A 23,034-nucleotide genomic window follows, 5' to 3' on the forward strand; every position below is an offset into this window, starting at 1 on the left:
CTCTGTAGCCTGTTTACTCTGTAGCCTCTTTAATCCCTTCCTCCGCCATCTCTCCTCTGTAGCCTCTTTACTCTCTTTTCATCCCTTCCTCCGCCATCTCTCTCTTCCTCTGTAGACTCTCCTCTTTCCGCCATCTCTCTCTGTTCATCCCTTCCTCCTACATCATCTCCTCTGTAGCCTCTTTACTCTCTTTTCATCCCTTCCTCCACCATCTCTCCTCTGTAGCCTGTTTACTCTCTTTTCATTCCTTCCTCCACCATCTCTCCTCCCTGTAGCCTGTTTACTCTCTTTTCATCCCTTCCTCCGCCATCTCTCCTCTGTAGCCTCTTTACTCTCTTTTCATCCCTTCCTCCGCCATCTCTCCTCTGTAGCCTTTTTACTCTCTTTTCATCCCTTCCTCCGCCATCTCCTCTCCTCCCCCCGCCACTCCTCTGTGCCCTTCCTCCTCCATCCCTCCTCCCTCTGTAGCCTGTTTACTCTCTTTTCATCTCCTTCCTCCGCCATCTCTCTTCTGTAGCCTCTTTACTCTCTTTCAATCCCTTCCTCCGCCATCTCTCCTCTGTAGCCTCTTTTACTCTCTTTTCATCCCTTCCTCCGCCATCTCTCCTCTGTAGCCTGTTTACCCCATTTTTCATCCTTCCTCCGCCATCTCTCCTCTGTAGCCTGTTTACTCTTTTCATCCTTCCTCTGCCATCCTCCTCTGTAGCCTGTTTACTCTCTTTCATCCCTTCCTCTGCCATCTCTCTGCTTCCTGCCTCTTTACTCTCTTTTCATCCCTTCCTCTGCCATCTCTCCTCTGTAGCCTCTTTACTCTCTTTTCATCCCTTCCTCCGCCATCTCTCCTCTGTAGCCTCTTTACTCTCTTTTCATCCCTTCCTCCTGCCATCTTCCCTCAGCCTGTTTACTCCTTCCTTCCTGCCATCTCTCCTCTGTTCATCCTTTCCTCTGCCATCTCTCCTGTGTTCTTTTCTCTCTTTTCATCCCTTCCTCCGCCATCTCTCCTCTGTAGCCTGTTTACTCTCACTTTTCATCCCTTCCTCCGCCACATCTCTCCTCTGTAGCCTGTTTACTCTCTTTTCATCCCTTCCTCCGCCATCTCTCTCTGTAGCCTCTTTACTCTCTCTTTTCATCCCTTCCTCCGCCATCTCTCCTCTGCCAGCCTTTTTACTTTCTTTTCATCCCTTCCTCCGCCATCTCTCCTCTGTAGCTCTGTTTACTTTTTTCATTCCTTCCTCCTCGCCATCTCTCCTCTGTAGCCTATTTACTCTCTCCTCCTTAATCTGTAGTTTTCCTTACTCTCTTTTCAATCATTCCCTCTGCCATCTCTCCTCTGTAGCCTCTTTACTCTCTTTTCATCCCTTCCTCCGCCATCTCTCATCCAGCCATCACTTCTCTTCCTCTGTAGCCATCCTCTTTTTACTCTCTTTTCATCCCCTTCCTCCATTCATCTCAGAGCCTCTGTAGCTCTCTTTTCTATCCTTCCTCCGCCATCTCTCCTCATCCCTTTTCATCCTCACCTCCGCCATCTCTCCTCTGTAGCCTCTTTACTCTCTTTTCATCCCTTCCTCCGCTTCAGTTTGTAGCCTCTTTACTCTTTTCATCCCTTCATCCGCCATCTCTCCTCTGTAGCCTCTTTACTCTCTTTTCATCCCTTCCTCCGCCATCTCTCCACTGTAGCCTCATTACTCTTCTTTTCATCCCTTCCTCCGCCATCTCTCCTCTGTAGCCTTTTTACTCTCTTTTCATCCCTTCCTCTGCCATCTCTCCTCTGTAGCCTGTTTAACTCATTGTTCTTCTTTTCATCCCTTCCTCCGCCATCTCTCTCTGTCCTCTGTAGCCTCTTTCACTCTCTTTTCATCCCTTTCTCCCGCCCTCTCTCCTCTGTAGCCTCTTTACTCTTCTTTGTCATCCCTTCCTCCGCCATCTCTCCGCTGTAGCCTCTTTACTCTCTGCCATCCCTTCCTCCGCCATCTCTCCGTCGTAGCCTGTTTAACTCTCTTTTCATCCCTTTCTCCGCCATCTCTCTCAGAAGAGTGACAGACGCCAGGGGTTCCCCCGGGAGATGGAGAGCCCCACCCCACCCCCTTGTTGCCCGGGAGACCATTTCCCGGGGCTTCCGGAAGCGCCGGGAGGATGCCCTGTGTGCGTGGGCACCCATGGGGCGAAGCGGCGGCCTGGGTGGTGGCTCTCCTGATGAACTGCAGCCTGTGGCGCCTGGGCCGGTCGCAGCGGCCCGGCTGGTACTACGGGGGTCTGGAGGCCCCCTTTGGGAAGAGCCCGGACCCCTCCCCGTTGCCGGGGGGCTTCGCCCTCAATAGCCAGGCGCTGCTCTGGTACGTCTACTGGCTGATTGTCAGCATGCTGGGCGTCATCGCGGTCTCCTCGATCGGCCTCTTCCTCCAGCAGTTGATTCGTCGACAGAAGGTGAGGACCCGGCTTGGGTGGGGTGGGGAGGGGGGGGAGGACAGAGGACAGGGGTGCCCCTCCACAGCTCTCCCCCCTCCCTCTCCCCTTCGCTCTCTGTCTTTCTGTCTCTCTTTCTCTCTTTCTCTGTCTCTCTCTCTCTCTTTTTCTTCTGTCTCCTCTCTCTCCCTCTCTTTCTTTCTCTCTCATTCTCTTTTTTCTGTCTTTCTCTCTCTCTCCCTTTCTCTCTCCCTCCCTCTCTCCCTGCCCATCTCCCCTCCCTCTCCCCTTCTCTTTCTCTCTTTCTGTCTTTCTTTTTTTTCTCTCTTTCTCTTTTTCTTACTCTCCTCTCTCTCTTTCTCTGTCTCTCTCTTTTTCTTTCTCTCTCCCTCTCTTTCCCTCTTTTTCTCTCTCTCTTTCTTTTTCTCACTCTCTCCTCCTTTTCTCTTTCTCTCCCTCTCTTTCTCTCCCTGTCCCCCCCTCTCTCCCCCTTTCTTTCTTTCTCTTTCTCTCTCTTCCTTTTTCTTTTTCTCTCCCTTCCTCTTTTCTCCCTCTCTCTCTTCTTCTCTCCTCTCTTTCCATCTCCCCGTATCCCCCTTTCTTTCTCTTTATCTCTATTTTTCTTTTTCTCTTTTTCTTTCTCTCTCTTTCTCTCCCTCTCCACCCCTCTCCTCCTTTCTTTCCTTTTCTCTCTTTCCTTTCTTTTCTCTTTTTCTCTCCCTCTTTCTCCCTTTCCCTCCCTCCCTCTTTTCTCTCTTTGTCTCTCTCTTTCTCTTTTTCTCCCTCTCCCTCCTTCTCTCTCCTCTCTTTCCATCTCCCCCCCTCTCCCCCTTTCTTTCTTTCTATTTTTCTTTTTCTCTTTTTTCTTTCTCTCTCCCTCTTCTCTTGTCTCTCTCTCTCTGTCTCCCTCTTTTTCTCTTTCTCTCCCTCTTTCCCTCTCCCCCATTTTCTTCTTTCTCTGTCTCTTTTTTCTCTTTTTCTTTCTCCCTCCCTCTCCTCTCTGTCTCTTTCTCTTTCTGTCTCTTTCTCTCTCCCTCTCCCTCCCTCTCTCCCTCTCTCTCTCTCTTTCCTCCTTTCTCTTTCTCTTTCTTTCTCTCTCCCTCTCTCTTTCTGTCTCTTTCTCTCTCTCTCTTTCCTTTCTCTTTCTCTCTCTCCCTCTCTCTCTCTCTTTCCTCCTTTCTCTCTTTCTCTCTTTCATCCTTTTTCTTTCTTTCTCTTTCCTCTTTCTCTCCTTTCTTTCTCTCTCTCCCTCTCTCTTTCTCTTTCCTCCTTTCTTTCTCTCTCTCTTTCCTCCTTTCTTTCTCTCTCTCTCCCTCTCTCTTTCTTTCTCTCTCTCTCTTTCCTCCTTTCTTTCTCTTTCCTCCTTTCTCTCTCTTTCTCTCTCTCTCTCCCCTCTCCCTCTCTCTTTCCTCCTTTTCTTTCTCTCTCTTTCTCTTTCTCTCCTCTCTCTCTCTCTCTCTCTCTCTCTCTCTCTCTTTCTCTCCTTTCTCTCTCTCTCTCTCCCTCTCTCCCTCCCGGTTCCGTTTTTGGGCTGCTGCCCAACTCTTGAGACCCTTCCGGCTGGCTTTGGCAAAGTTTTAAAAAAAGGGGGGTCCCATCACACCCTGGTGAAGACAGTGGTGCCTGGCTCCTCCTGCCCCACCCCCAAATCCTCACCCATACCTGAAGGTTTTAAGGCGTGTTTGGAGTACGGAGCACAAGGGGTGGGGTGGGAGGAGAGGAGGGAGAGAAAGGGGGCTCCCAAAGGGTCCCCGCCAGCCCCTCCCTCAGCCCCCAGCCTCTTCTCCCTCAGCCTCAAGCGAAGGAGGAGGAGGAGGAGGAGGAGACGCCGAGCGCAACGCGGCGACTCCGGCGACCCGGAGGAAGCGGCCCTGATGGAGGCGCTGCACCTGTTGGATGCCGTGATGGAGAAGACCTGGCGGCACCTGCACCGGCTGGAGAGGCACCGGAGGAGGAGCCGCCGAGGGACGTGAAATCTCCGGGCCCGAGATGGAATTAAAAAAAAAAAAAAAAGAGGGGATCCTGACCCTCTCCTCACCCCGGGACACCGTTTGCTCCATGGCGTTTTTTCTCCCCGTCTGTCCGAAGCGGGGTCCGTCCAACCGCCTCCCACCAGAGTGGCCACGTTGGGTGTATCGAGGCGCCTGGGTGGGGTGGGGTGGGGTCTCTAGCAAGCGGGCGAGAGAGGGGGGGGAGGGGGTCCCCCAGAATCCGTGGGGGCCAAAGGAAGACGCCGTTTCTTGAAAGCCGGCGAGAGCCCCCAAGTTTGCAAGGTGGGGGGAGGGGGTCTTTCTCCTCCTCCTCCCCCCGCATCTTAAAGGGGGAGCAGCTCCTGGGTTTAACTTTTGGGGGGTCTATGCTTTAAATGGTTCTTAATTTGCAGGGGGAGGATAAGGGTGGGGGAGAAAGTGGGGGGGAGGTAGGGCACCCACAAAGCTCTCATCAGAATGGGGGAGGGGGTGTGGGGGTTATGACCAGAGCTGCAAACGTGGCTGGGCCCAGAATGGCTGCAAATGGGGAGGGGTCCTTCCCAGTGATCTCTAGAAGCCCCCTTCCCTCCTGCCGCCGCCCCCAAAAGCAGGGGAGGAGACCCAGGCCCATGGCTTGGCCCGGACCAAAGTCCAACTCCAAAGGAACTGCCCAAATCTTTCCTGGGAGAAGAACCAAGAGCTGAAAGGATCAAAGGATCAACTTTATTCTCTTTTTCTCTCTCTTTCTCTCACTCTTTCTCTTTTTCTTTTTCTCTTTTTCTCTTTTCTCTCTTTCTCCCCCTCTCTCTTTCTCTCTCTCTCTCTTTCTCTCTTTTTCTCTTTTCTCTCTCTCTTTCTCTTTTTCTTTTCTCTCTCTTTCTCTCTTTCTCTTTTTCTCTCTTTCTCTCTCTCTCTCTCTCTCTCTCTCTCTCTCTCTTTCTTGCAGAGGGGTCCAGCCATGGCAACTTGAAGGCTTGGGGACTTCCAACTCTCCCAGAATTCCCCATTCAACCATGCCTGTTTTCCTCCCACCCCCTCCTACTCCCTAGAGTGGAGAGATTGCAGAGGAAGGGATGGCAAGAGAGTAAGCAGGCAGATTGAAGAGGAAGGGATGACGGGAGTAAGCAGGCAGATTGAAAAGGAAGGGATGGCGTAGAGAGTAAGCAGGCAGATTGCAGAGGAAGGGAAGAGAAGAGAGGAAGCAGGCAGATGGCAGAGGAAGGGATGAGAAGAGAGTAAGCAGGCAGATGGCAGAGGAAGGGATGAGAAGAGAGTAAGCAGGCAGATCGCAGAGGAAGGGATGAGAAGAGAGTAAGAAGGCAGATTGCAGAGGAAGGGATGAGAAGAGAGTAAGAAGGCAGATTGCAGAGGAAGGGATGAGAAGAGAGTAAGCAGGCAGATGGCAGAGGAAGGGATGAGAAGAGAGTAAGCAGGCAGATGGCAGAGGAAGGGATGAGAAGAGAGTAAGCAGGCAGATCGCAGAGGAAGGGATGAGAAGAGAGTAAGAAGGCAGATTGCAGAGGAAGGATGAGAAGAGAGTAAGAAGGCAGATTGCAGAGGAAGGGATGAGAAAGAGGAAATGGCAGGCAGATCGCAGAGGAAGGGATGAGAAGAGAGTAAGCAGGCAGATCGCAGAGGAAGGGATGAGAAGAGAGTAAGCAGGAAGACTGCAGAGGAAGGGATGAGAAGAGAGTAAGCAGGCGGATTGAAGAGGAAGGGATGAGAAGAGAGTAAGCAGGCGGATTGGAGAGGAAGGGATGAGAAGAGAGTAAGCAGGAAGACTGCAGAGGAAGGGATGAGAAGAGAGTAAGCAGGCGGATTGAAGAGGAAGGGATGAGAAGAGAGGAAGCAGGCAGATCGCAGAGGAAGGGATGAGAAGAGAGTAAGCAGACAGATCGCAGAGGAAGGGATGACAAGAGAGTAAGCAGGCAGATTGCAGAGGAAGGGATGAGAAGAGAGTAAGAAGGCAGATTGCAGAGGAAGGGATGAGAAGAGAGTAAGCAGGCAGATCGCAGAGGAAGGGATGAGAAGAGAGTAAGAAGGCAGATTGCAGAGGAAGGGATGAGAAGAGAGTAAGCAGAAAGCGGATTGCAGAGGAAGGGGATGAGAAGAAAGTAAGAAGGCAGATGACGAGAGAGTAAGCAGGCAGGTTGGAGAGGAAGGGATGAGAAGAGAGTAAAGCAAGCTGGATTGCAGAGGAAGGGATGAGAAGAGAGTAAGCAGGCGGATTGCAGAGGAAGGGATGACAAGAGAGTAAGCAGGCGATGGATTGCAGAGGAAGGGATGACAAGAGAGTAAGAAGGCAGATTGGAGAGGAAGGGATGAGAAGAGAGTAAGCAGGCGGATTGCAGAGGAAGGGATGACGAGAGAGTAAGCAGGCAGATTGGAGAGGAAGGGATGAGAAGAGAGTAAGCAGGCGGATTGCAGAGGAAGGGATGAGAAGAGAGTAAGCAGGCGGATTGCAGAGGAAGGGATGAAGAGAGTAAGCAGGCAGATTACAGAGGAAGGGATGAAGAGAGTAAGCAGGCGGATTACAGAGGAAGGGATGACAAGAGAGAAAGGCAGATTACAGAGGAAGGGATGACAAGAGAGTAAGCAGGCGGATTGCAGAGGAAGGGATGACGAGAGAGTAAGCAGGCAGATCGCAGAGAAAGGGATGAGAAGAGAGTAAGCAGGCGGATTGCAGAGGAAGGGATGACAAGAGAGTAAGCAGGCGGATTGCAGAGGAAGGGATGAGAAGAGAGTAAGCAGGCAGATGGCAGAGGAAGGGATGAGAAGAGAGTAAGCAGGCGGATTGCAGAGGAAGGGATGAGAAGAGAGTAAGCAGGCGGATTGCAGAGGAAGGGATGAGAAGAGAGTAAGAAGGCAGATGACGAGAGAGTAAGCAGGCAGGTTGGAGAGGAAGGGATGAGAAGAGAGTAAAGCAGGCGGATTGCAGAGGAAGGGATGAGAAGAGAGTAAGCAGGCGGATTGCAGAGGAAGGGATGAGAAGAGAGGAAGCAGGGAGATTGCAGAGGAAGGGATGAGAAGAGAGGAAGCAGGCGGATTGCAGAGGAAGGGATGAGAAGAGAGGAAGCAAGCAGATTGCAGAGGAAGGGATGACAAGAGAGTAAGCAGGCAGATTGCAGAGGAAGGGATGAGAAGAGAGTAAGCAGGCGGATCGCAGAGGAAGGGATGAGAAGAGAGTAAGCAGGCGGATCGCAGAGGAAGGGATGAGAAGAGAGTAAGCAGGAAGATCGCAGAGGAAGGGATGAGAAGAGAGTAAGCAGGCAGATGGCAGAGGAAGGGATGACAAGAGAGTAAGCAGGAAGATGGCAGAGGAAGGGATGACAAGAGAGTAAGCAGAAGGATTGCAGAGGAAGGGATGACAAGAGAGTAAGCAGGAAGATGGCAGAGGAAGGGATGAGAAGAGAGTAAGCAGGAAGATTACAGAGGAAGGGATGAAAAGAGAGAAAGCAGGAAGATTACAGAGGAAGGGATGAAAAGAGAGTAAGCAGGAAGATCGCATAGAGGAAGGGATGAGAAGAGAGTAAGCAGGAAGATCGCAGAGGAAGGGATGACAAGAGAGTAAGCAGGAAGATCGCAGAGGAAGGGATGACAAGAGAGTAAGCAGGCAGAGAGTTTGAAGCAGTGAAGCTGGCTGGGGGGAATTCTGGGCGTTGAAGTCCACCAGCCTTTAAAAGTGGCCCCGCTCGGAGACCTCTGATGTAGACGAAACGCAGCCCGGGAAAGCCTGTGTGCGTTTGTGTCCGTGTCCCCCGGGGGGGCGGCTCAAGCCCCTCCCCCTCCACTGCTCATCCCCTCCTCAGCCGGAAGTCCGCCTGTGCTGCGGCTGCTGGCAACTCCAGAAGGACCGAGATGGCTTGCAGCTCCCGGCTGGAGATCCAGCGTCTCCTGGTGCAGCGGTTGGGAACGGGAGGGATCTCTTGGGCGGCCATGATGGGGCCGGGGTGTCCAGAGGCAGCTGGCGGAGAACCTAAGGGGGGAGGGAAAAAGCCGGTGGGAGATGCTCCCCCCAAAAAAAAAACCCTTCAGGCCAGGCAGGGAAAGGGAGTTGGGGGCCCAGCAAACCTGTCGCGGGCTTGCTCCACCCCCAAAGCTGTTTGCAAAGCCCCCTCCCCAGCCACGGATCCCTTCCTTGGCCCTGTCGGATGGCCCCGTTCTAAGCCCTCCCCCCTCAAATCACACCCCACGGGACCTACTTCTAGGGAGCAACCGGAGAGGCTGTTGGAGATCCGGTATCCCGGAGGCTGGGTGGGGTCCGTGTAGAAGAAACTGCCGCGGTCCAGGAAGGGGAGGGATCCTTGCAGGAAAAGGAGTGGAGGCGGGGGATTATCTCAGAGTGGAGCTCCAACTGGGCCTCTTGGAGACCAGTCGGGGCGGGGTTGGGGGGAGGGGAGACCTTAAGTGGGGAGGGGGGAGGGTCCCGGATGCCCTCCTCACCCCCCTTTCCTAGCAGAGGGAACCCCCGTCCCTTCCTCGACCGGGAGCCCAAAGGAGCGGAGGTCGCAGGGCTGCGGAGTCTGAGCGGTTCACACCGGTTGGATCGAACCGGCCGTCGATTCGACGATTCCGGCGGAGTTGGGAGAAGCGGCAAAATCGTGGCCCTCTGGCGGCCCAAGCCCCCTCTCCGCCCCACGCCCCGCCCGCCTAGTCGGTCCTTATCGCCGCAGGCCCGACATGGCGGATCTGCGTTCTTCCCCCGCCCAGTTGACTCCTTAAGGTATTTTTTTTTTTTCCCTCCCGATGGTCGGCTGTTCCGACAATCAGTTGTGCCATGATCCCTCTCCCGGGAAAAGAAGGAGAAGGAGGAGAGGAGGAGAAGGGAGAAGAAGAGGGAGAAGGGAGAAGAAGAAGAGGATGAAAGCAGAAGAAGAGGAGGAGGAGGAGGAGGAGAAGAAGAGGAGGAGGGAGGAGAAGAAGAGGGTGAAGGGAGAAGAAGACGAGGAGGAGGGGAGGAGTGAGAAGAAGAGGGAGAAGGGAGAAGAAGAGGAGGAGGAGGGAGAAGAAGAGGGAGAAGAGAGAAGAAGAGGAGGAGGAGGGAGAAGAAGAGGAGAAGGGAGAAGAAGAAAGGAGGAGGAGGGAGAAGGGAGAAGAAGAAAAGGAGGAGGAAAAGGAGGGAGAGGAGAAGAGGGAGAAGAAGAAAAGGAGGAAGAGGAGGGAGAAGGAGGGAGAAGAGGAGGGAAGAAGAAAAGGAGGAGGAGGAGGGAGAAGAAGAGGGAGAGGAGTAAGAGGAGGGGAGAAGAAGGAGGGAGAAGGGAGAAGAAGAGGAGGAGAGGAGGGAGAAGAAGAAGAGGGTGAAGGGAGAAGAAGAAGAGGAGGAGGAGGGAGAAGAAGAGGGTGAAGGGAGGAGAAGAAGAGGAGAAGAAGAAGAGGATGAAAGTGACAGCAGAAGAAGAGGAGGAGGAGGAGGAAGGAGAATAAGAGGGAGAAGGGAGAAGAAGAGGAGGAGGAAGAAGAAGAGGATGAAAAGCAGAAGAAGGGAGGAGGAGGAGGAAGGGGAAGAAGGGGAAGAAGAAGAAGGGTGAAGGGAGAAGAAGGGGAGAAGAAGAGGAGGAGGAGGAGGAGGGAAGGGGTGAAGGGAGAAGGGAGAAGAAGAGGGTGAAGAGAGAAGAAGAAGAGGGAGAAGGAAGAAGGAAGAAGGGAGAAGAAGAAGAAGAAGAAGAAGAAGAAGAAGAAGGAGGAGGAGGAGGAGGGAGGAGGCCACGCCCACCTAGCCACGCCCACAGAACCGCTTCTTAAACCATTTGAATCCCGCCCCGGCTGCGGTGCCCCCCTGCCAACTCCAACGGGTCCCCAGCTCCTCCCCCGGCGGAGGCCCCTGTGCCAGGGCTTCCCCTCCCCCTGCCCCCCACTAGGCCCAATCTCTCCCCCACCCCCACCCCAGTTGCACCCAGCTGCCCCTCCCCAGAGTCTCCACCCCCTCCCCACCCTCGCTGCCACTCACCCGCTCCCCACGCGCTGCGCCTTCTGGAAGAGGGGTGCCGGGAGGAGGACGAGGAGCAGCCCAAGATGGCAGGGATCGAGAGAAGGGCTGGAAGGACGGATGGCAGAGGGGTCCGGCAGCCTGAAACGCCAACCGGATGCAGGTCAGGGCTGTGGGAGGGCGGCGGGGGGGAGGGGAGGGCAGGAAGATTGCAGAGGAAAGGATGAGAAGAGAGTAAGCAGGAAGTGGATCGCAGAGGAAGGGATGACAAGAGAGTAAGAAGGCGGATTGCAGAGGAAGGGATGGGAAGAGAGTAAAGCGGGGGATAGGAAGATTGCAGAGAAAGGGATGAGAAGAGAGTAAGCAGGCGGATTGCAGAGGAAGGGCAGAGGAAGGGATGACGGATGGAGCGTAAGCAGGTGGATCGCAGAGGAAGGGATGAGAAGAGAGTAAAGCAGGCGGATCGCAGAGGAAGGGATGAGAAGAGAGTAAGCAGGCGGATCTCAGAGGAAGGGATGAGAAGAGAGTAAAGCAGGGGCGAGAGGAGGGATCGCAGAAGAAGGGATGAGAAGAGAGTGCAGGTGGATCGAGAAGAAGGGATGAGAAGAGAGTAAAGCAGGCGGATCGCAGAAGAAGGGATAGAGAGAGCAGGTAAGTCGCAGGTGCAGAAGAAGGGATGAGAAGAGAGTAAGCAGGCGGATCGCAGAAGAAGGGATGAGAAGAGAGTAAGCAGGTGGATCGCAGAAGAAGGGATGAGAAGAGAGTAAGCAGGCGGATCGCAGAAGAAGGGATGAAGAGGAGCAGCGGACAGTAAAGCAGGCAGATCGCAGAGGAAGGGATGAGAAGCAGAGTAAAGCAGGCAGATCGCAGAGAAAGGGATGAGAAGAGAGTAAAGCAGGCGGATCGCAGAGGAAGGGATGAGAAGAGAGTAAGCAGGCGGATCGCAGAGGAAGGGATGAGAAGAGAGTAAGCAGGTGGATTCGCAGAGAGAAGGGATGAGGAGAGGAAGCAGGAGCAGGTGGATCGCAGAGGAAGGGATGAGAAGAGAGTAAGCAGGCGGATCGCAGAGGAAGGGATGAGAAGAGAAGAGGAAAGAGGAAGGGATCAGCTAGAGGAAGTGGGAGAGAAGAGAGAAGCAGGCGGATCGCAGAGGAAGGGATGAGAAGAGAGTAAAGCAGGCGGATCGCAGAGGAAGGGATGGCAAGAGAGTAAGCAGGCGGATCGCAGAGGAAGGATGAGAAGAGAGTAAAGCAGGCGGATTGCAGAGGAAGGATGGCAAGAGAGTAAGCAGGCGGATCGCAGAGGAAGGGATGAGAAGAGAGGAAGCAGGCGGATCGCAGAGGAAGGGATGAGAAGAGAGTAAGCAGGCGGATCGCAGAGGAAGGGATGAGAAGAGAGTAAGCAGGCGGATTGCAGAGGAAGGGATGAGAAGAGAGTAAGCAGGCGGATCGCAGAGGAAGGGATGAGAAGAGAGGAAGCAGGCGGATCGCAGAGGAAGGGATGGCAAGAGAGGAAGCAGGCAAAGGATGGCACCCTGAGTGGGCAAGACCTCCTCCCGCTGGGGCAGGGGTCGGGCAACTTAAGCACCTCAAAGCGCCACCAAGGTCCTAACCTGGGAAGTCCCCCTCCCGCGTTCACCCTGGAGGCGACCAGACTCTATGGCGGTTCCACCCTCCCCAACCATAGAGTCTCCCTCCTAGCGCAGCCTCCTTTTTTCCTCTACCTGTCCTAACCCAAAGCCCCATCAACTGTGGGAGCTGACCAGACTCTATGGCGGTTCCCTCAACCATAGAGTCTCCTCCCTAGCGCAGCCTCCTTTTTCTTCTATCTGTCCTAACCAAAAGCCCCATCAATTGTGGAGCCGACCAGACTCTATGGCGGTTCCCCCAACCATAGAGTCTCCTCCTAGCGTGGCCTCCTTTTTCCCTCTCCCTGTTCCTAACCCAAAGCCCTATGAATGGCGGGAGCCGACTGGTGGCAGAGGGAGGAAAGAGCCGCATGCGGCCCGGAGCCCCCGTGTTGCCGACCCCTGGATGGTAGGCTGAGCAGAGACCCAGGGGGCCACGTGGGCATAGCTCCCCTTATGGCCTTAAGTGACCGCTTCTTTCCCCCCACCCCCACCCCTTTATCCTCCCCTTGAACCCCAACGGAGAAGCCCGAGCCCCACTCACCGCTCCCCGACTCTGCCTCGCCGGATCCCTTTGAGACCGAGGCGGATCCCCGTCCGGGCGGAAGGTGTCCCTGTCACCTCCTCCTCTTCCTCCTCTTCCTCCTCGGGCCCCGAAGTGGCTCCAACATTTGTGCCAGCCAGTTTCCTGCCAAGGATTTCTGGGTGGGAGTGGGGCCCCTTCGAGGGCAAGCAGTCTGACCTCTCTCCGGTCAAAGGAGAAGCACCGGGGCCGCTTCCTGGGAAGCAGAGGTCGTTTAAGGAAGGAGCTCCCGTCGTTCTTTTTGAATGGAGGATTCATTTCCCTTCTTTTAGACCCAGGAAGGGCGGGCAACCTTGGGCACGTTTGGTGGACCTCAACTCCCAGGATTCCCCAGCCAGAGGTGAAGTCCAAGAAGCCATCATGCGGCCAAAACCTGGTTTAGAGCCTCCAGGGCAAAATCGAAGGCCAATAAGGCGGCCATCTTGGTCCTTTAGCTCAGCGGTCTCCAACTTTGGCCACTTGGAGTCGGGAGGATTACAACTCCCAGAATTCCCCAGCAAGCAAAGTTTGACGGGGGATTCTGGGAGTTGAAGTCCTCCAGGCTTAAAGATGGCTGAGGGGGGAGGGGGATTCTGGGAGGGAAGTCCTCCAGCTTAAAGATGGCTGGGGGATTCTGGGAGTGGAAGTCCTCCAGGCTTAAAGATGGCTGAGGGGGGAGGGGATTCTGGGAGTGGGAGTCCTCCAGGCTTAAAGATGGCTGAGGGGAGGGATTCTGGGAGTGGGAGTCCTCCAGGCTTAAAGATGGCTGAGGGGGAGGGGATTCTGGGAGTGGGGGTCCTCCAGGCTTAAAGATGGCTGGGGGAGGGGGGATTCTGGGAGTGGGAGTCCTCCAGGCTTAAAGATGGCTGAGGGGAGGGGATTCTGGGAGTGGGAGTCCTCCAGGCTTAAAGATGGCTGAGGGGGGAGGGATTCTGGGAGTGGGGGTCCTCCAGGCTTAAAGATGGCTGAGGGGGGAGGGGATTCTGGGAGTGGGAGTCCTCCAGGCTTAAAGATGGCTGAGGGGAGGGGATTCTGGGAGTGGGAGTCCTCCAGGCTTAAAGATGGCTGAGGGGGAAGGGGATTCTGGGAGTGGGGTCCTCCAGGCTTAAAGATGGCTGGGGGAGGGGGATTCTGGGAGTGGGAGTCCTCCAGGCTTAAAGGTGGCTGAGGGGGAGGGGGATTCTGGGAGGGAGTCCCCAGGCTTAAAGGTGGCTGAGGGGGGAGGGGGATTCTGGGAGTGGAAGTCCTCCAGGCTTAAAGATGGCTGAGGGGGAGGGGGATTCTGGGAGTGGGAGTCCTCCAGGCTTAGAGATGGCTGAGGGGGAGGGGGATTCTGGGAGTGGGAGTCCTCCAGGCTTAAAGATGGCTGAGGGGGGAGGTGGGATTCTGGGAGTGGGAGTCCCCAGGCTTAAAGATGGCTGAGGGGGAGGGGGATTCTGGGAGTGGGAGTCCTCCAGGCTTAAGGATGGCTGAGGGGGAGGGGATTCTGGGAGTGGGAGTCCTCCAGGCTTAAAGATGGCTGAGGGGGAGAGGGGATTCTGGGAGTGGGAAGTCCTCCAGGCTTAAAGATGGCTGAGGGGGGAGGGGGATTCTGGGAGTGGGAGTCCTCCAGGCTTAGAGATGGCTGAGGGGGAGGGGGATTCTGGGAGTGGGAGTCCTCCAGGCTTAAGGATGGCTGAGGGGGAGGGGGATTCTGGGAGTGGGAGTCCTCCAGGCTTAAAGATGGCTGAGGGGGGGGAGGGGGATTCTGGGAGGGAAGTCCTCCAGCTTAAAGATGGCTGGGGGAGGGGGATTCTGGGAGTGGGAGTCCTCCAGGCTTAGAGATGGCTGAGGGGGGGGGGATTCTGGGAGTGGAAGTCCTCCAGGCTTAAAGATGGCTGAGGGGGAGGGGGATTCTGGGAGTGGAAGTCCTCCAGGCTTAAAGATGGCTGAGGGGGAGGGGGATTCTGGGAGTGGAAGTCCTCCAGGCTTAGAGATGGCTGAGGGGGGAGGGGGATTCTGGGAGTGGAAGTCCTCCAGGCTTAAAGATGGCTGAGGGGGAGGGGGATTCTGGGAGTGGGAGTCCTCCAGGCTTAGAGATGGCTGAGGGGGAGGGGATTCTGGGAGTGGGAGTCCTTCAGGCTTAAAGATGGCTGGGGGGGAGGGGGATTCTGGGAGGGAAGTCCTCCAGGCTTAAAGATGGCTGAGGGGGGAGGGGATTCTGGGAGGGGAGTCCTCCAGGCTTAGAGATGGCTGAGGGGGAGGGGGATTCTGGGAGTGGGAATCCTCCAGGCTTAGAGATGGCTGAGGGGGGAGGGGATTCTGGGAGTGGGAGTCCTCCAGGCTTAGAGATGGCTGAGGGGAGGGGATTCTGGGGAGTGGGAGTCCTCCAGGCTTAGAGATGGCTGAGGGGGAGGGGATTCTGGGAGGGAGTCCTCCAGGCTTAGAGATGGCTGAGGGGGGAGGGATTCTGGGAGTGGGGAGTCCTCCAGGCTTAGAGATGGCTGAGGGGGGAGGGGATTCTGGGAGTGGGAGTCCTTCAGGCTTTAGAGATGGCTGAGGGGGAGGGGATTCTGGGAGTGGGAGTCCTCCAGGCTTAGAGATGGCTGAGGGGGGAGGGGATTCTGGGAGTGGGAGTCCTCCAGGCTTAGAGATGGCTGAGGGGGGAGGACTTGGGAGTGGAAGTCCTCCAGGCTTAGAGATGGCTGAGGGGGGGGAGGGGATTCTGGGAGTGGGAGTCCTCCAGGCTTAGAGATGGCTGAGGGGGGAGGGGGGATTCTGGGGAGTGGGAGTCCTCCAGGCTTAGAGATGGCTGAGGGGAGGAGGGGATTCTGGGAGTGGGAGTCCTCCAGGCTTAGAGATGGCTGAGGGGGGAGGGGGATTCTGGGGAGTGGGAGTCCTCCAGGCTTAGAGATGGCTGAGGGGAGGAGGGGGATTCTGGGAGTCCTCCAGGCTTAGAGATGGCTGAGGGGGGAGGGGGATTCTGGGAGTTGGAGTCCTCCAGGCTTAAAGATATGGGGGTGTAATATTCGGAATATAGAGTGTATAGGCTGTCCTGCTCGAGCAGGGGGAGTGGGGTTGGACTATATGGCCTCCACGGTCCCTTTCTTCTCCTTCTCTTCTCTGAATCGAAACATGGGCAGAAAGACACCCCTGACACCCCACGCCCCCTCCCCACCCTCCAAGCGGCAGAGCCCGCGTGCAGTAACCCTCCCCTCCCTTTTAATGTCGGGGAGGGGGCGTGGGGAGGGGCGGGGGGGAGGGGGGTGTCTATTCATCCTGACCCGCAGCGCGTCCACGAAAGGTGTGTGTGGGGGAAACGGCCCATTTGGAGGTTGCAGCCTCGTGGCAGGGCGTTCCACGTCCAATCTCCTCGACGCGTGGGAAAGGGGCCTGAAAGGTCATCCAGTCCCACCCCGGCAGGCCGACTCACCGCTGGCTGCGTTGCCCTGGCGCTCCGGGCTCTGCCGCCGTGGCCTGGAGAGAGAAGCGCCGCGGGCTGGAAGCGGAGGCGGGATGGGAGGGGCGGGGTTGGGGGTCCTGGAAGCCCTCCTCTTCTCCGAGACCCCACCCCAATGTGGGCTCCCCTCGGCGGTTGGGCTGGGAAGGTTCATTTCTTGATCCGGGGGTTTTAAGTCGGATCTCCGGTCAAGGATCCCCGGTGAGGGGAAGGGAAGGAAGAAGGAAGGGAAGGGAAGGGAAGGGAAGGAAGGAGGGAAGGAAGGAAGGAAGGAAGGAAGGAAGGAAGGAAGGAGGGAGGGAGGAAGGAGGGAAGGAAGGAAGAAGGAGGGAGGGAGGGAAGGAAGGAGGAAGGAAGGAAGGGAGGGAAGGAAGGAGGGGGGAGTAAGGAAGGAGGGAAGGAAGAAGGAGGGAGGGAGGGAGGGAGGAACGGAGGAAACGAAGGAAAGGAAGGAAGGAAGGAAGGAAGGAAGGAAGGAAGGAAGGAAGGAAGGAAGGAAAAGAAAGAGGGAGGGAGGGAGGGAGGAAAGGAAGGAAGGAAAGCAAGAAGGAAAAGAAAGAGGAAGGAAGGAAGGGAAGGAAAGAAGGAAAAGAAAGAGGGAGGGAAGAAAGGAACGGAAGAAGGAAAGAATGAAGGAGAAGAAAGAGGGAAAGAAGGAAAGAAAAAGAAAAGAAAGGGAGGGAGGGAAGGAAGGAAGGAAAGAAGGTAGGAAAAGGGAGGGAGGGAAGGAAGAAAAAGGGAGGGAGGGAAGGAAGGAAAGAAAGAAGGAAAAGAAAGAGGGAGGGAAGGAAGGGAGGGAGGAAAGGAGGAAAGAAAGAAGGAAAAGAAAGAAGGAGGGAAGGAAAGAAGGAAAAGAAAGAGGGAGGGAAGGAAGAAGGAGGAGGGAAGGAAGGGACGAAGAAAGAAAGAAAGAAAGAAGGAAAGGAGGAAATAAAAAGGGAGGGAAGGAAGGAAGGGAGGAAAGAAGGAAAGAAAGAAGGAAAAGAAAGAGGGAGGGAGGGAAGGAAGGAAGGGAGAAAAGAAGGAAAGAAAAGAAAAGAAAGAGGGAGGGAAGGAAGGAAGGGAGGAAAGGAGAAGGAAAGAAAGAAGGAAAAGAAAGGGAAGGAAGAAGGAAGAAAAGGAAGGAAGGGAGGAAAGAAAGACAGAAGGAAAGCAGGAAAAGAAAGAGGGTGGGAGGGAAAGAAGAAGGAGGGAGGGAAGGAAGGGAGGAAAGAAGGAAAGGAAAACGAAAAGAAAAAAGGGTGGGAAGGAAGAAGGAGGGAGGGAGGGAAGAAGTAAGAAAAGGGAGGAAGGGAGGAAAGAAAGAAAGAAGGAAAAGAAAGAGGGAGGGAAGGAGGAAGGAAGAAAAGAAGGAAAAGAACGAGGGAGGGAGGGAAAGAAGAAGGAGGGAGGGAAGGAAGGGAGGAAAGAAGGAAAGAAAGAAGGAAATGAAAGAGGGAGGGAAGGAAGAAGGAAGGAAAGAAGGAAAAGAAAGAGGGAGGGAAGGAAGAAAGAATGAGGGAGGGAAGGAAGGGAGGAAAGAAGGAAAGAAAGAGGGAGGGAAGGAAGAAGGAAGGAAAGAAGGAAAAGAAAGCGGAAGGGAAGAAGGAAGAAAAGAAGGAAAAGAACGAGGGGAGGGAGGGAAGGGAGGAAAGAAGGAAGGAAAGAAGGAAAAGAAAGCGGAAGGGAAGAAGGAAGAAAAGAAGGAAAAGAACGAGGGAGGGAGGGAAAGAATAAGGAGGGAGGGAAGGAAGGGAGGAAAGAAGGAAAGAAAGAAGGGAAGAAAGAAAGAGGGAGGGAAGGAAGGAAGGAAAGAAAGAGGGAGGGAAGGAAGGAAGGAAAAAAGAAGGAAAGAAGGAAAAGAAAGAGGGAGGGAAGGAAGGAAGGAAAAAGAAGAAGGAAAAGAAAGAGGGAAGGAAAAGAAGGAAAGAAAGGGGCGGGGCTCCTCCTCGAGAAGCGGAGGGGGCGTGGAAACATCTCCCGTCAATTCCTCCGCGGCCCCGCCCCTCCATCCGCGCAAGCGCAGCCGTTGCCCACGCCCTCCTTCCTCCCCGTAGCCCCGCCCCTTTCGTACTCCCCCCGGCTGCCCGGGAGGAGCCTGGTATATCCTGTATATCCTTGTTGCGGGCGGGTCCTGGCCTCGGCGTCACGACGTCAGCGGCAAATCAGCGAGTTGGCGGAGGCGGGGAGGCGAGAGCGTCCCACCCCCGGCCTCTCCTAGCCGCTCTGTTTTTGCGCCCCCTTCCGCCTCCCGGAGGACTGTAGTTATGCCAGCCCGGCCATTTCCTTGCGGGGTCCTGGTTGTCCTCCCTCCCCAAGGAGGGAAGGGAGGGGGAGGCATCAGCTGCAACCCCTCAGCCCGGCCTTTCTTCGGGGGGGCCTGGCAGAAGGGCCCCTTGCTGGTCTGGCCTTCCCCGGGGAAGAAGGAGGGAAGGAAGGAAAGGAAAGGAAAGGAAAGGAAAGGAAAGGAAAGGAAGGAAGGAAGGAAGGAAGAAAGAAAGAAAGAAAAAGAAAGAAAGAAAGAAAGAAAGAAAGAAAGAAAGAAAGAAAGAAAGAAAGAAAAGAAAGAAGGAAGGAAGGAAGGAAAGAAAGAAAGAAAGAAAGAAGGAAGGAAAGAAGGAAGGAAAGAAAAGGAAGAGGAAGGAAGGAAGGAAAGGAAAGAAAGAAAGAAAGAAAGAAAGAAAGAAGAGAAAGAGGGAAGGAAAGGAAGGAAAGAAGGAATGAAAAGAAAGAGGGAAGGAAGGAAGGAAAGGAAGGAAAGAAAGAAGGAAAGAGGGAGGGAAAGAAAGAAGGAAAAGAAAGAGGGAGGGAAGGAAGGAAAGAAAGAAGGTAAAGAAAGAGGGAGGGAAGGAAAGGAAGGAAAGAAGGAATGAAAAGAAAGAGGGAAGGAAGGAAGGAAGGAAAGGAAGGAAAGAAAGAAGGAAAGAGGGAGGGAAAGAAAGAATAAAAAGCAAGAGGGAGGGAAGGAAGGAAAGAAAGAAAGAAGGAAAAGAAAGAGGGAGGGAAGGAAGGAAAGAAAGAAAGAAGGAAAGAAAGAAAGAGGGAGGGAAGGAAAGGAAGGAAAGAAAAGGAAAAAGAGGGAGGGAAGGAAGGAAAGGAAGGAAAGAAAGAACGAAAAGAAAGGGGAGGGAAGGAAAGGAAGGAAAGAAAGAAGAGCGAAAAGAAAAGGAGGGAAGGAAGGAAGGAAAGAAAGACCGAAAAGAAAGAGGGAGGGAGGGAAGGAGGGAAGGAAGGAAAGAAAGAACGAAAGAAAGAACGAAAAGAAAGAGGGGAAGGAAGGAAGGAAAGGAAGGAAAGAAAGAAGGAAAAGAAAGAGGGAGGGAAGGAAAGGAAGAAGGAAAGGAAGAAGGAAAAGAAAGAGGGAGGGAAGGAAAGGAAGGAAAGGAAGAAGGAAAGAAGGAAAAGAAAGAGGGAGGGAAGGAAGGAAAGGAAGGAAAAGAAAGAGGGAGGGAAGGAAAGGAAGAAGGAAAAGAAAGAGGGAGGAAAGGAAGAAGGAAAAGAAAGAGGGAGGGAAGGAAAGGAAGGATAGGAAGAAGGAAAGAAGGAAAAGAAAGAGGGAGGGAAGGAAGGAAAGGAAGAAGGAAAAGAAAGAGGGAGGGAAGGAAGGAAAGAAAGAATGAAAAGAAAGAGGGAGGGAAGGAAGGAAGGAAAGAAAGAAGGAAAGAGGGAGGGATGAGGGCCTGAGTCTGGCCTGCCCCAATTCCCCCTCCCCACTTTGGCCGATCCCCCACCTGCCTGCCCACCTGCCCAGTTGGGGATCCCCTCCGGCTGCTGCTGCTTCCCACTCCCAGGACATATTTTTTTTTGGGGGTGTTATTTCTGCAGCCTCTTTCCCTCCCTGCCCCTCGATGCCCGCCCCCTCCCCACCCCCAAGACTCTTGGCCAAAGAGTTTGCACACCGGCGCTTTTCTGGCACTTTTAATGTCCGTCGGTACAAAGCAACCCAAGTCATGCGGGGGGGAGGGAGAAAAAAACCCAAACCAAAAACAGTCGCTTGGGTGACAAGACAAGTGGAGGGAGGGGACATCCCGAGGCCGGGAGGGGGCGAGGAAGAGAGAGGGAGGAGGGTCTCCCCAATGAAAAACCCTCCCCTCCATCGGTCCCCCCGCCACCCCCAAGACCCTTTGGGTGAAAGACGCACGCCCAGCCCAGCCCTCTTTTTGCGCCGTATCATACAAGTATATACAGCAGGAGGGGGGAATATAGGCACCCCCGAGGCTGGCAGCAGGGAGGGGGGTCTCAAAGTGCATAGGGGGAGGCTGTCTCCCCTCCCCCTCCTGGCGAGGGCGAGAAAGCTGGCGTTGAAATCCCGAGAATCCCTCCTTACACGTCAAGTCCGGGCTGAGTCGTCCGGCGTGTTTCCCCCCCTTCACCTCTTCTGCGCATAGATCTCAGGCTACCTCGGCAGGAGTTTCCTCGCACCCACCCCAGGCGGGGAAGGGACCCCCGGGGGGACCAGGAGGGGGCTCCTCTATGGCACAGTCCTTCCTTCCTTCCGGCGGGGCCATCCCCCACTTCCCCGTCCACCCCCCACCCCCGAAAAAAATCCTTCCGGAGAGAGGGGTAGGTGGGATTCTCCTCCGCCCTCTTTCCCGCCGGCGTCCTCGTCGTCGGGCTAAGTGGCCATGCCGCGCTTCTGTGGGGGCGCCTCCATCTCCTGCCTTTGCTTCAGTTCCTTCATCCTGTTTTTTTGGGGGGGTGGGTGGGGGGTTTGGGGGGTTGAGACAAAGGCAAACTCTGAAGAGCTGAGCAACCCCCCGTCTGCAGCTGTCCGGCCCCCTCCCCTCCATCCACCCCCCGCACAGGGCAGAGGGGCTGCACAGGGTCTGCAGACACTGGGAGGGGGAGAGAAACCCCCTCCCCTCCTATGACTCCCCCCACTGAGATTCTGCCCCCCCACAGGCAACTGGGTCTGTGGGCTTCACACGCTTGAGTCTCCTTTGGGGTTTCTAACAACCCCACCCACCCACCCTCCGTCCCTCCCAAACTCATCCTGGGGCTTCAAACGGATAACAGATCAGGAGAGTTGGAAGGGACCTGGTAGGTCATCTAGTCCAACCCCTTCCGCCCTCAACTATAGGAAGGCTGCTCTCCTGCCTCCCCTGGTCCTTTTGTTCCTTCAAATGAGATTATGAGTTGGAAGGGACCTTGTAGGTCATCTAGTCCAACCCCCCACCCTCAAATACTGGAAGGCTGCTCTCCTGCCTCCCCTGGTCCTTTTGTTCCTTAAAATCAGATTGTGAGTTGGAAGGGACCTTGGAGGTCATCTAGTCCAACCCCTGCCTCTCAAATATTGGAAGGCTGCTCTCCTGCCTCCCCTGGTCCTTTTGTTCCTTGAAATCAGATGATGAGTTGGAAGGGACCTTGTAGGTCATCTAGTCCAACCCCCTCAAATATTGGAAGGCTGCTCTCCTGCCTCCTGGTCCTTTTGTTCCTCAAAATCGGATTGTGAGTTGGAAGGGACCTTGTAGGTCATCTAGTCCAACCCCTTCGGCTCTCAAGTATTGGAAGGCTGCTCTCCTGTCTCCCCTGGTCCTTTTGTTCTTTAAAATCAGATTGTGAGTTGGAAGGGACCTTGTAGGTCATCTAGTCCAACCCCTCTGCCCTCAAATACTGGAAGGCTGCTCTCCTGCCTCCCCTGGTCCTTCTTCTCTTCCCTAGACCAGCCAGGCCCAGTTCCTGCAACCGTCCATCGTGTCTTTGAGCCTCCAGTCCCCTAAAATCATCTCCGTTGCTCTTCTCTGCACTTTTTCCACAGTCTCCACATCCTTTTTTTTTATAATGTGGTGACCAAAACTGGATGCAGGACTCTTAGGTGTAGCCTTACTAAGGCTTTACACAGTGGGATGAGCACCCTCCCTTGACCTGGATTGTCTCCCTCTCTCTGTTAATATAATTTAGGATTGCATTGGCTTTTGTTTTTGGCTGCTGCTTTCACACCGCTGGCTCCTCTTTAGCTGGTTGTCCACGAAGACCCCCTTGATCTCCATTGTATCCCTCAAACTCCTTGTAGGATTTAGGAACCCCCCAAATCCCTGCCCCCCTTTCTCTCCCCCCGACCCGCCCTTTTCGGCAGTACCTGTGCCGACACCGTCGTAAGAAGCGCATGATCTTCCGAGCGGCCTGATCCTGCTTCTTGGTCAGGAAGGTTCCCTGTGTGGGGAGAGGAGGAGACAACAGACCCCAGTCAAGCAGCTGGAATTGTCCAGCTGGAGGACCAGAGAGAGGCTGCGGGCTTTGCCTAGAGGGGCTCTTGGGCTTCGGGGGCTTCCTGGGTGGGTGTCCTGCCGGAGGACCAGAGAGAGGCTGGGCGGGCTTTGCCTAGAGGGGGTCTTGGGCTTCCTGGGTGGGTGTCCTGCCGGAGGACCAGAGAGAGCCTGTGGGCTTTGCCTAGAGGGGGTCTTGGGCTTTGGGGGCTTCCTGGGTGGATGTCCAGCTGGAGGACCAGAGAGAGGCTGCGGGCTTTGCCTAGAGGGGTCTTGGGCTTCGGGGGCTTCCTGGGTGGATGTCCAGCCGGAGGACCAGAGAGAGGCTGCGGGCTTTGCCTAGAGGGGGTCTTGGGCTTCGGGGGCTTCCTGGGTGGGTGTCCAGCTGGAGGAGCAGAGAGAGGCTGTGGGCTTTGCCTAGCAGAGGGGGTCTTGGCCTTCGGGGGCTTCCTGGGTGGGTGTCCTGCAAGAGGACCAGAGAGAGGCTGCGGGCTTTGCCTAGAGGGGCTGTTGGGCTTCGAGGGGCTTCCTGGGTGGGTGTCCAGCTGGAGGACCAGAGAGAGGCTGCGGGCTTTGCCTAGAGGGGGTCTTGGCCTTTGGGGGCTTCCTGGGTGGGTGTCCAGCTGGAGGACCAGAGAGAGGCTGCGGGCTGCTTAGCGGGGCTTTGCCTAGAGGGGGTCTTGGGTCTTCGGGGGCTTCCTGGGTGGGTGTCCAGCCGGAGGACCAGAGAGAGGCTGCGGGCTTTGCCTAGAGGGGGTCTTGGCCTTCGGGGGCTTCCTGGGTGGTGTCCAGCCGGAGGACCAGAGAGAGGCTGCGGTCTTTGCCTAGAGGGGGTCTTGGCCTTGGGGGGGCTTCCTGGGTGGGTGTCCAGCCGAAGGACCAGAGAGAGGCTGCGGTCTTTGCCTAGATGGGCTCTTGGCCT

The 23,034-nt window shown here is 55.2% G+C and overlaps 1 protein-coding gene across 1 annotated transcript in view; it reads right to left on the reverse strand.

Moving 5' to 3' along the window:
- Positions 1–20,194: 20,194 nt before the first annotated feature.
- The window catches only part of LOC113432200 (calmodulin-binding transcription activator 2-like), a 36,958-nt gene continuing 34,118 nt past the window's right edge, over positions 20,195–23,034 (reverse strand). Inside the window, 2 exon segments of the mRNA XM_087947063.1 lie at positions 20,195–20,588; positions 21,986–22,059. Of these exon segments, the coding sequence (XP_087803189.1) occupies positions 20,522–20,588; positions 21,986–22,059 (141 nt within the window). The 3' untranslated portion in view covers positions 20,195–20,521.

This window comes from Notechis scutatus, chromosome Z (assembly GCF_049901735.1).
Source record: "Notechis scutatus isolate UNSWTSFEM ecotype Mainland chromosome Z, rNotScu1.2, whole genome shotgun sequence".
NCBI classification, from domain to species: Eukaryota; Metazoa; Chordata; class Lepidosauria; order Squamata; family Elapidae; genus Notechis; species Notechis scutatus.